Source organism: Abramis brama, assembly GCF_963993115.1.
Source record: "Abramis brama genome assembly, chromosome: 5".
In the NCBI taxonomy this organism is placed as follows: domain Eukaryota; kingdom Metazoa; phylum Chordata; class Actinopteri; order Cypriniformes; family Leuciscidae; genus Abramis; species Abramis brama.
Genome location: NC_139967.1, coordinates 47,520,992 through 47,534,325, shown reverse-complemented (window position 1 = coordinate 47,534,325; position 13,334 = coordinate 47,520,992). Strand labels below are relative to the sequence as shown.

Genomic DNA, 13,334 nt, shown 5'->3' with positions numbered 1-13,334 from the left:
GGGAGGGGTTGAGAGCGTATTATACAGTTCATATAATACAAGTTTATTATTTTAATTTTTTAATATAGTGTTTCATTAATGTCTATGTTAATTTATAAAATAAAATCACTATACTAAAAACTCAACTCTTTCTGGTTGGGGGGGCCAATGGGGTGGCCAGTGTCATTTTGGGGGTGGCCGTGGCCCCCCCTGGCCCCCCCTTGGAGGCGCCACTGAGTGAAATATATTGTAGGAATTGTATGAGTAAATACTGAGTTATACTTGTGTTTAGAAGTATATATGATTTGGGTTAGATTGTAATTTGTAGATTTTACGCTAAAGTAAAACCCTGCCCTCTATTTAATATTCCGTTTCACTTGGAAATACGTCACAATACTGAAGAAAAGTCGTTTGTAACTTCCGGTTCATGGCGACTTTAGGCAATTTTGGAGAGGCTGGCAATAGCAAGCTAGTTTTGAAAGCACAAGATCCCATCCTCCCTTCCAAGCGTCTACAAAGCTCACTACTGGCCAGCATCACACGCATCACACACATGACCAGCGTCAGCCAATAGTGAGCCAATAGTGAGCCTATGTTCTGACATACAATCCAGAAGCGCTGCGTTGTTACACTACGTGAACTCACTCAGAGGCCCACACAGAAGAGTATGAAAATATCCTATAAAAATATCCTGACTCTTCCCAGCTTTGTAATGCCATTGAATAGTGTCCAAATTGTAAAAAAAAAAGCACAAAAAGCACATCTATCCATCTATCCTTCATAAAAGTTATCCATACGACTCTAGTGCAAGTTTTGAGTCTAAGGGCCCCATTTTAACGATCTGAAACACAATTATCAAACGCGAAACGCAAGTAACTTTGTGGGCGGATCTCGGAAATCTAAAATGGGTTGGTCTGAAGTCGCTTCATTACTCATAGGTGTGGTTTGGGCGTAATAACGTGAAATAAACCAATCAGAGCATCATCTCACATTCCCTTTAAAAGCAGACGCGCTTGTTCCATGGCGGATTGCTATTATAACGGCGGATTTGCCAGGCACACGCCAGGAGCGGTTCACAGCCGAGGAGACCGACGTTCTCATCCGGGCCGTAAGAGGCAGAGAAGTGATATTGATATTAATTGATATTATATGGGGATATAATAATTGATATTATATGGGGATGGAGAAACCCACCCAAATTAGCTTCGGTTAAACAGGCGTATAATAATTTGGGTAAATGTGTAAGTTAGATTAGCCTATTTTTTCACATCTTCATGGACACCACAATGATTTCCCTCTGTGGTAATATTGTTCCTTGTAATTATGATTTGCAAAAATGGGAACTGCTGCATCTGTGTAGATGAGAGAAGCAAAGTGTATGTGCATTGTGCACACGCTACATTATGGCCAAGCATGCGCCCTTAAAATAGCATCTGAATAACGCGCCACTGACTTTAGACTAGGTTTCTCCTGGTCTGTGGCGGAATTGTTTTCTGAAACTGCAAAATAGCACCAGGGAGCGTTTGTGCCGGAACACGCCTCCTCTTTTCGCTGAACCGCCCCCGGGAGCGCAAGTTCATTTACTAATTTACCGACGTGCGTCTGTGGAGGGAAAAGTCTGCTGTGCGTCGGGTGCAAAATAGGAATGATACATGTGTCGGTGTACAAAGTCAATTGCGCTGGGTGCAAGATAGGGCCCTATGAATGTGTTCAGCTGATTGAAGACAACTTTTTTTTTTTTCAAAGTCAATAGGGCCCTAAATGTTTATTAGGGACCATTTATTTCTGTATATAAAAAAAAGCTATTAGAAAACATATTTCATACTATTTTTCAAATAATTAAGTATGTAAATTGGAAATGGAGCAGAAGCATTGAATGGAAGCAGAGTAGTTTTGTTTCCTGGTCCAAGTGTTTGTTGCTATTTTATTTTTATTGGTTGTTGCAATTGAATTATTTTTATTGTTTCCTTGTTAAACAGCATCTCTACCTCAATCTCCTGTGAGGAGGATGCTTGGACTACTTAGTGATCTGGCTAAAAACTCCAACTACAGTGATGCAGGACTACAATGGCCAAGCAGCTTGAAAAGATGCAGCACAACCCAACACAACTGGTCTCTGCATTTTACTGTTTTGGTAAAGGGATGTTAAGATGTTAAGACGAGCTGCTAGAGACCAGGTCCCATTATTGGCTGTCAGCCAACAGCAGTGGCCCGAAGATCAACCAAGACTGGTTCGAGGCGGCATTTGACAGCTGGACGCCCCAGAAACAGCACTTCTGGTTTAGAGCATGACTACAGTAGACATTCAGGAAAAGGAGGGAAAAGGGTTGTCAAGGTACGCCACAAATTGTCAGAATCTTTCAGCCTTGTGTGGTCAATCAGCTCTGTGATCATTGGTAATCATTAACTTTATGCAAACAAATACTTTTAAAAGTTATGCTAGGTAGGAGGACTGCAGGTTATGAATTCATATTGTTTGCAGAACTATATTAAACAATTAAGAATCCCCAAAAAATTGTTTGTTTTTGACAAACATTTGTCTTGTATTTGTAGATTTGTTCCATACAGTAACGCGTGTAGTTATCTCATTGTTAAGCTCCTTTTTGGTTTGTGTGTGTGTGTGTGTGTGTGTGAGCACGCATGCGTTTAAAATTATATTTATTTTGCACACTAGTTAACACTAGCAACTGCACAAGGAAAAAAAATGCATCTCTTTTTATTTACATAGTTTTATGACATGTTTTTTTATTCATCTTATGGACCCTTTTTTATAGAAGTTGTATATTCTGTGTAACTTTTAATTTTGTATACACACTTGTGCATTTTGAATTTTGGGTTTCTGCGATGATGTGAGGCCAACCAGCGCTTTGATTGAGTTGACCAATGATGAGCCATAGACGCGAGTCATCGCTGGACTGATCACGCAGACTGACCCCGTCACCTCCATAGACATAAGTAATATAAGTATTTATTATGGTCACGTCAGTCAAGCCCGAAGCAAGACACACGCAAGTGACGCAACCCATAGCAACGCGTTATGGCAACGACACCTCAGACTGACAGATTCGTAAAAATAACAGATTCGTAAAAATAGGCTACTTTAGTTTTGAAGTTTATATTGGGAAGGGATAAAATTCACGTCTGAATGTCAAAAACAAAAACCCTGATATTATCATTTATATTTGTTTGAGAGGGGCACTTTTGATTAATTTTTAAAAGGGGCTCGAGCACCCAAGATCTTTATAGGAGACTTTGAGCTTTGTAAGTTTGTAGATCCTATACATGCAAAAACATCTACATATCACACTAAAGAAAAAGGAAAACATGAAAACGCATCATATGACTCCTTTAATACATTAATACAAATGTAATGCAACTATTATTAAACACAAGATGTATAAACACAAGCTTCCATTGTTTTCTAAAAGTGAGCTTGAACTGTTTCTTCTTATAATTATGAAAAATGTATTTTAATTTTTTTTTGTCTCCCTCTGCTGATACAACACAAAGATATTCAGGCTCTTTATTTACTCTAATAAAACTCAGAGCTTTTTGAGTTACTGTGCGTTTATACAAATAAAATGGTCTATGAATGAGAAACTGTAATTTGCTGCTGTGAAATAAAAGGTGTTTCGCTGCCGCCTCATCAGGTCTGTCAGAGGATTGTTGAAATCTAAATGAAGTCTTAATTTATAACAGTGAAGTCACTGTATCTTCAGTCTCTGTTGATTCTGTTGACTGTGAGTCTCTGTAGTGGATCCTTATTCACCATCAGATGATCATCAGAAGATCAGACTGTCATCTATACCTAAAATAAAACACACAAACAGTCACATATGCAGTATGAGATATTACGTCTGTCACATCTTTTCATAAGAAAACTAATTAGATAATCTATATTAATTCATTCTCAGGCATGATCATATAGCTTCTATCTGATGCTCAAAGTCACTTTACAAAATCAAAAGCACATGAAAGGTCACTTTCACACAACGGACAGCTGATACAGAACCAGCAGAAATGATCATTACACTCCATTACACATTTAATATCAGTTAATAACAACCCAAATCTCAGATTATCACACACATAAGGCGTCTTTACACAGAAGAAGCGGCACAGAAACCAAATCTGAAGCGGCATAAAATCACAAAATGTGCATTTACACAGAACGTTTATTGCTTCTCTGACACGGAGAACATAAATGCATTTACACAGGAATTAAAATCGTGGGAAATAATACTTTGAACATTACTATTTTAAAACTACAGTTTTAACAGAGTGTTATAAAATGAATTTAAAAGTAATTAAATAGACAAAGAGATAAAACTAAAGATAAATAAAAAATACAGAATTTTAGATTTCCTCTGCGTGATATAGCGATCTCACGCTCTGATGTTTGTCATAATTCTGTGGCACTGATAGCTATTTTCTATTTCTTAATAAAATTGCTACAAAGAAATTATGAATTATTACACCGGGTCGATCACCACAGGATTTTTTTCTCTTTTTTTCAAAGAGCCAGAAAGAACAATTCTGCTATCGTTAGCGTTTCAGGCAGGGCGTGTGTGGGTGAAATATCGTCCTCAAGAAGATGATTTTTGGAATATAATATAACACAGTGACGGCGAATAAGCATTTACCGTATCTGAGAGAAATGTAGCGGCGCGTTGATCTGCCAGTCTCTTCAAAGGAAGATTACAAACGGCGAAAGCCAATTGATTACAAACGTCGACCACTCTGTTATTTTGGTGGTTTGCTTCAGGATGTGAGTACAGGACACTTTTACTTTATTGTCCCTTGTTGGCTGACATTTTTTAATGTGGCTAAAACAATATGGAGCTAGGCCGATATGTTTAGTCTTCCACTTCTTGATTCTCGCACAAATAGCAAGAGCATTACATCTAGCACTCAAGTCAAGTCCCCATTATCTTTATAGCACTTTTTTACAATAAAAATTTAATGTGAATTTTACATAAAACTTTGCTATTTTTAATAAACCTGTATATAAATATCATTACTAATTTTGGAAAAATATTTTTTTTTAAATGCCATATATCCCCCCCAAAAATGCACGACTGTAGAGTAAAACATTAATTAAAAAAAGTGATAACAAAACTGACATGATTGTTACAAAATCCCACTGTCTGGGGCCTCTGGAGAACTCAGAACAACTGCTAGCATAAAGTTTAAGGTAAAAATTACTGCCATTAAATTATAGTATCTTACTACTATGCAATAAGATAAACTGTTCATTCACTACATCACTTTACCTCTGTCTTTATCCCCTTTTATCCACTTCTCTTCTTTTTGGCACTGTATCTATCGCACACTATAATGCTAATTTATAATGTGTCATGCAAATTCGGCCATCCGTCACAATCAGGAACTTTCACCGTGTCTAGAGCTGGCGCGAGCTGCAGGCCCGTTTCTACAGGGGAGCCTGAGTGTGTTAAGTGCCCTCAAACAAAAGCAATGCTGTCTACACTGGATGCGGCGAAAGACGACGCAACACAACAAATGACCAACAACTGATCGCGCGCGCTCTGTTTCTGACGCACTTCAAGCACTCGCTGGGCGGGGGAGATTGATGTGCCGGACCGGAGTCGGGGGACTTAGTTACGTTTTTGTGGAGGTTTTTTTTCTTTCTTTTTTTCTTTATTTGGTAGTATTTCGAATTAATGGTTTTAAAATAGTATTATTAAAAAAAAAATTTATAATAATAATTCACTCGTTCACTCATTTTGGCGCCCCTATGGATGAGTGGCGCCCCTAGCATTTGCCTATTCCGCGGGCCAGCCCTGACCAAAACAATATCAGAGTCATCTTTGATACTAGGGGCTGAGGTGGGTCAGACCCGTCATAATTTAAGTTTGCTTTTATGCGGCATTGTGTCTTTACACAGAACTTTGAGCAGACACAGAGCCGCTTTAGAGCAGCCTTAACTCGGCTGTGTAAAGATGCCTATAGAGACAGTTAAAGGGGAAAAGCTGAAAATAACATTAATATTAGTCACATAATATCAGTCACAACAGTATGAGCAGAATTAAACTCATATTAAACAGTTTAGAGTTCAGAGATCTACAGAAACTAAAGCTGAATTTAAGACTCTGATGATCTCAGACAACATATTCACACACACACACACACACGTGGTGTTACTGAACCTGGTCCAATTTACTTATATTTCTAGTGAGTAAATCAGCCATTTGAACTTTAAATGAAAATATGATGATAAAAATCGTTAAAAACTATTCTTACCATAGTGTCTCCAGTTTATAATGTGGATCATCCTTCAGATCCTTTAACAGCTTCACTCCTGAGTCTCCTAGTTTATTCTCAGACAGCCTCAGATCTCTCAGGTGTGAGGGGTTTGATCTCAGAGCTGAAGCCAGAGCAGCACAACCTTCATCTGTGACACCATAATCATCCAACCTGTAGAGAACAATGACACACATTAAGCCTATATCCAGAGTAGACATGTGCCGGTATTCGGTAATGCGATAAATCGCTGTAATGAATATGCACGATATTGTTATCGCGGGCACTTCAAAATCCCGTGAAAAATAATAGATCATAATTTATTTTTATAGAACACGCATTAGCTTATTTTCCATCAACCGCTCAAACAAACACTGCGTATATGCTGGGCGAAACACGTGCACGCTCTGATGTAAACAATCCCCACATGAAGCTCTGTGTGCATGCGGCTCAGTGCGCACTCTAGTCTAATGTAAACAATCCTCACAAGGAGAAGAAGCATGGCGGAAGGAGGAACGCCGCCGACGATTTATCCATAGACAGTAAAATAAAGGATTTATCCCCCTTCTAAAAGCAGGGCTGCCAACTCTACGCATTCAGCGTGAGACTCACGCAATTGACACTTTTCACGCGCTCTCCCGCCACACATCCATTTTCTCACGCAGAGAAAAATCACGGAGCAAAGAGGACACTGACACTCGACAGACTAGACAGAGCAGGTTACTTTTGATATGAAAAAAATTCTCAGCTATCAGGTTCTGTCCATTTTATTACGAAATCCAGACAATAAATACCGTTTTGGCGCTTGTAAATGTGACGTGACAGATCGCTGTAGCGCCTCAGTTCAAGTAAACCGATCATCTGTTACTTTTTATTTAAAGATACAGTACAACTTACCAAAAAGGTATTTATGCCTCATACATAATATTGATCAATCAGTCTTTTTCAACCACGAAAAGAGGTCAATAAAACTGCAGGTGAACAATTATGTCACAGAACGTTACATTTACCTCAGGAAAGCCATTTAATGTCCAACACGTTAGTTGACTAGAAAAAATAGCTATAGAGAGGAGTATTTTGCTAAATATGTGCACTATATTACATTTGTATTACATTTTTACTTGAGTCATAATTGTTATTATAATGAAAACCAAATTATATTTAATTTAATTTGTTAATTTTTAACCTTTAATAATACCAGCTGACAGGGCTCCCGGCTCTCTGTAGCCTCTGTTTACAGCATTATGTGTGATATATTTTTTCTTCAGAAAAATTAACATGTAGGCTATCTACTGTAGCCTACCTAATATTTATCCAAAGAGTCAATATTGAATCAAGGTTGAAATCAAATCCCAAGAATTGAATTGAAATCGTGAAAATTGTGTAAAATTCTGTTTAGTTACCAAATGTTTTGACAATCACAATTACACCTATTGTGATGCAAGTTGTTGTTTTTTTCTACATCCCCTCCCAATCCATCCGTTTCTCTTGAGCAATTAAAATATCGTGATAATACCGTATACCGTGATAAAAGCTCAATCAATTAATCGCAGCATGAAAATTTGATACCGGCACATGCCTAATCCAGAGATAAACATGACACTTAAGAAATAAATAACATAATGCTGTCAATATGAAATATATACAAATATTCATTAGAAACAAGTTGTTTCTAATAAATTGTCCCCCTGAGGTCGGCAATCGCGCCGGCGCGATAGGCTCGCTTTTTTTTTTTATCAATTCAAAAGAGATTCATTTTGCATATTAACTTTGCATTTGACTTTGATATTACAAACAAGTTTCATACATCAATCGATTCTGTTAAATGTGTATTATTTTTGTGTATACTCACAATAAAAACAAAGTGCTGTGCTTTTTGCCAAATAAAGAAAAATAAACACGAAGCGAGTTCTGCCTTCTCTCTGTCAGTGAAGTCCATTCTGAAACGCGTCCGAAAATGAACAATAACTCAGCGAATACTCAGTCAAACAGGCATACAGACACACAGGCATGAAGCTTGAATTCTCTTCTTTTAAATGAAGTAATTTATATAAAAAACATATTCTCAGTTCATGAGGAATACTGAGCTGAGGAATACTGTAGTAAGTTTTTTTTCCTTCTCAAGTGAATCGCGTTTCTGTGTGTGAATGAATGAACGGCAGAGATGCGCGCGGTTTACCATAGCTCGCAAAAAGACAGTTTAAATTTAAATCGCGTTTCTGTGTGTGAATGAATGATGATGTTTTAGCAAACTGTATTGCTATACTGAGATGAGTAAAAATCGACTGAAATATGTTGAAATAAAATGTAGGCTATTTGTATAAGCAACGTATTAAACTGCAAATTAACATTTATATGTAAGGAATAATTGACGACAGGCCGTTGAATTATTAGAAAAATAATGCACACCCGAGGTGGTAATGCGGTCACGACGCGAAGCGGAGTGGCCGTTATACCTCGGGTGTGCATTATTTTTCTAATAATTCAACGGCCTGAAGTCAATTATTCCTCTTATACTACAGTTACCACACCTCGAAACATTGTTCAGATTATGTATTTCAAGACGTTTGTAAAGTTTTTGTCATTAAAACGCTCTTGTATGTAGGACTAATTTCTTACGCATCTAATCCCATGCCTCCGTTGCTAATTCCAAAACGTCATTTTAGAGTTAGTAACGGAGGTTTGAGCCACTGATAGCAGACTAATGCTGGGGACACACGACTAGCTGACACATTCTCTGACTGTTTTCATCGACTGCAGATTTTAAACACCGACTCTGAACACAGACTGAATGCGCTGAACACGCGTTTGGACATGATCAATAAGTATCAAATTACATTCATAACCGGCCTTAAAGTGTGTCCCCGGCTTAATGCAGTTATTAATGCAGTTTAGAGAGAGATGATGCAATAATGAGACAGAAAAGCATGTGCGTCATTATTATTTTTTATTTATTAATTCAATTCGTTTTAATTAATTCGTTCTTTTTTTTTTCCTATTATTGACAGATGACAGTAGACTAGCCAAATAAATGAAACACAAAGCCCTTTTAACAAGTTGGCCTATCAATAATTATTTATTTGTTAAATTATCTGCAATAAAAATCCGTGCTGCAGACTATCCATTTATTTAGCCTATATTCAGTTTAATTTTCTATTGATTATATAGGACTATATACTTTATCTATTCAAATTAAACTGCATGTTTCCATTGATTGTGAAGCTAGACATTGAAAATTGCAGATCAAGCGCATGGGGCTAAATGTTTTTTCTTGTTATGAATTGTATCCTATTTTCCGTTATTACAGTTGACTACGCGAAGTGATATGGAACTGTAATGCGGTCAAGACCTGCCTGGAACTACTTTAGCCGTGCGTTTCCCTGAAAATAATGCACACCTTAGAACGTTTGTCAACCAATCAGATTCAAGCATTCAACGGCCCTGTAGTATAAGCCCTAATATTTCATAAAAACAACGTTACAGTCAGGCGAAATATGAAAGACAACATTTTGTTGACTAGATTTGGGTACAGTTTTTACTGTAGAATATACTGCCACATCAAATAAGCTTTTGTTTAGTAATTTCTGCTCATATGTTACCGTCCGTAGGCAACATTAGGTAGGCCTATGTTATTATCAACTACTATAGGCTATCAATTAGGGATGGGCGATATGGCCTAAAATCCACATTGTGATATATATTGCAGCCTCTTGCGATAACGATATATATTATAATAAAACCATTTCAGAACAGGTTACACAGACCCTGCTAAACAACTGCTAAATGTTTTTTTTTTTTTAAGGGTGTATGTAGTTTTGAGAACATATATTGTGCAAAACTGTAAGTATACAACATAATTTTGCAGATAAATAAAATTTAAGTACACCCAGCTGCAGAGACTTGAGTAGGTCTAATGTTTATTATGGCTTGGAGCTTATGAAACCCCAAATTTAAAATTAGAATATTGTCTAACTGATGTCTTTTCAGTTAAAAAGAAACAACAACGATTCTTAAAATCGGGCGCAGACAGAGATTATGTGCTACACCACTAAGATATATTGGGAATAATACACGCGCGCTGGTATTCAGTGATATGTTTCGTTTTGAATTTGAAGTGGTAGAACGGATTAGTCGTGTGTTAACTTACCGAACTGTTACCCCACACACTCTGTCTATATAGTTTGCTGCTGCTCGTCGGACGGCTTAAATCCGAACCAAGTATAAATAATGGATGTTGCACCGATCTTTGATTTGATTGAAAATGATTTTACATAGTTCAATACCCTACCTCTAGTTTCCAAGGTGACCGGGTCCGAATAATCACCTGCGGCTGCTCTGTTACATGCTCGTACCCGGAAGTTCATGAATTTGGAGTCAAATCTTAACCCTGCCGAATGAATAGAATAGACCGTTTTCCTTGTGCATAAAAGTGGAAAATGTAGACTATTTTAAACAAGGTCATGAAAAGCAGCACATAACTGCTAATTTTATTATTGTTAACTAAAACTTTTCAAAATTTTCATTACTTGAAATAAAACAAACATTAGCTAAAATAAAACAGAAAAAACAAACATATTTTTATATCAGCTAGTTGACAAGACAAAATTTTTCATTTTTATTTTATTTTAGTTGAAGTAGTAAAATAACTAAAACTAAATAAACTAAAACTTCCTAAAAACTATATAGACACAAAAAACTAATAAAAATGACAAAAAAACTAAAATCTAAATTAACTTTAATTTGAGTTCATTTAGATTTTAGTTTTTTGTCATTTTTATTCGTTTTTTGGTCTATATAGTTTTTGTGAAGTTTTAGTTTTAGTTAATAAACAATAAAATCTAATTCAAAATATGAACAAAACCTATAATAGTATGCATATTATTATTATATTATTTTCAGGGAAACGCGCGGCTAAAGTAGTTCCAGGCAGCTGACAACAGCAAAAGAACCAAAACCCACAATGACACTGATCGAGCAAAAACAATTTAGTAAACAATAGGATAAAAACGTCAAATTGTTTCCATGTTTTTTGCCACAAAATGACATTTTATTATGAACGGTAAGCACATACTCTCTTTCTCCCACTCAAAAAAACACACACACACACACACACACACACACACACACAGTTCAGACACACACTCGCACAGAAACGTGTTGTCAGCGCTGCTCTGACGATTTTATCAGTAAAATAGTTTAGCAACTTAAAAGCTACATGACATTTCTCACTAGTGAGGTAATAACAGCGCTGTTCTTGAAGCAGATAAACTTACAGTTTCGTTATTAGTAGAGACGCACAGACTCAGGTAATTCACACACGCTTAATCAATCTCTCTCTCTCTATAACTGCATTAATAACTTGATTAGTCTGCTATCAGTGGCTCAAGCCTCCATTACTAGCTCTAAAATGACGCTTTGGATTAAGCAACGGAGGCATGGGATGACATGCATAAGAAATTACTCCTACATGCAAGAGTGTTTAAAGGACAAAAACCTGAAAAATGTTTTGAAATACAACATCTGAACAATGTCTTGTGTTGTGGTAACCGTAGTATAAGCAGAATAATTGACTGCTGAATTATAAGATTGGGCCGTTGAATTATTGAAAATAATGCACACCCGAGCTGTAACGGCCATGATGCACCACGCATCCCGTCATTAATTATTCCTTACATCAATGGTGCTAAAGCAACTCTGCAGCTGCACAATGCCATCAGCACCTTGTAGTGTGTGTTCAGTGGTCCTGATGTCGTCCAGCACCTCCCAGCACTGCTCGTCCTTCACACGCGGCAGACCCTTGTGGCTGGTCTTTCTGTACTCTAAGATGTAATGGTCGATCTTGCTGTCCTCCATCGGCATTCTCCAGCTTACGGTCACCTCATTATCCATCACCAGACAGTCCCCGAGCACGATCTCCGGGGCTCTTGGCACTAGGGGAAGATCACAACAGAGTGTTTTCATGCATACTCACTGTATCACCTTGAACTGCACGATTCTGGATAAACTGAGAATCACTTTTTTGTGTGTTTCAAATAGAGATCATGATGTTCCCATGAGTCTGAGCAGACAACTACACAAAATAACATGTAATTTATTAGAGGTTCTGAAAAAATGCTAATTTCTGCAGTCTTTTTAAAATGTTTTTAAAAAATCGGGTTGAGTGAATGATTCAATGACTCACTCATAAAGACTGGATGAATCAGCTTTTTTTAACGCATCTCTTGAAAGAATGATTCAATGACAAATATGCATTTTTAACAGTCACTTGTCGCCACTTAATGGCGTAATGATGGAATTGATACAATCTTTATATTTGAAGCATTAATTGACCATTTGCACGGTTACTTCCTGGTTTTCAATAAGCCAGCTTGGGCATTTTTAGCTGTCCTCTGTCCTCACTGTACATCTACACTAAACCATCAATGGTTGACTTTTTAATGTTGTATTTATATTTTCATGCAGTAATCACACATACCTAATTTGCCATTAAACCAGTTTTATTGACTTGAAGCTAATGGGAACGTTTGAATAAGAAACACAGTGTCTGTAATTGGACACACACACCAGCACTTAAATTGTTGTTTTTAATGTGATGACCAAAAACAGAATTTTTTCATCCTTCTGAGATTGTCCCTATTTGTAAAACTGAACGTTTCAAGATGTAGGAAATCCAACATTTGATAGGAAACATTTTTATTTAAAAAAAAGACATTAATTACCACTATAACATGTAGATGGCGGCAGAGGAGCATTTATTGGCTCATATAAGCCATTTCCTGTAATATTTTTTCATTTAGTTTCACTTTTGAATAAATATTAAACATTATAAAATCACTAGGTTTAAAAATTAATTTTGTCAAGGTGAAGTATGAAGTACTCACAAAAGTTTCATGAAAAACAGTAACTTTTCTTGCGAATGAATTACACTGAAAGCGAGCACCTCTATAATCACAGAAGCCGTCCGTCAGTGCAGCGCAAGCTCAATGATTTCGGCACACTTGTGAAAACTCCCATTTTGTTCAATGAATCTAACTAAAGTGCACAATAGATCTTCAATTTACAGGGTTGATGCTTTTTTCACACCAAAGTGTGAA

General features: G+C 36.9%; 1 protein-coding gene across 1 annotated transcript in view; it reads right to left on the bottom strand.

Moving 5' to 3' along the window:
- Nucleotides 1-3,647: 3,647 nt before the first annotated feature.
- Nucleotides 3,648-13,334, bottom strand: part of LOC311083082 (FSD1-like protein) — a 56,133-nt gene continuing 46,446 nt past the window's right edge. The window contains exons 8-10 of the mRNA XM_084114339.1: nucleotides 11,961-12,170; nucleotides 6,241-6,414; nucleotides 3,648-3,787 (exon numbers count right to left, since the gene is read on the bottom strand). Of these exons, the coding sequence (XP_083970465.1) occupies nucleotides 6,359-6,414; nucleotides 11,961-12,170 (266 nt within the window). The 3' untranslated portion in view covers nucleotides 3,648-3,787; nucleotides 6,241-6,358. The remainder of the gene's footprint in view (nucleotides 3,788-6,240; nucleotides 6,415-11,960; nucleotides 12,171-13,334) is intronic.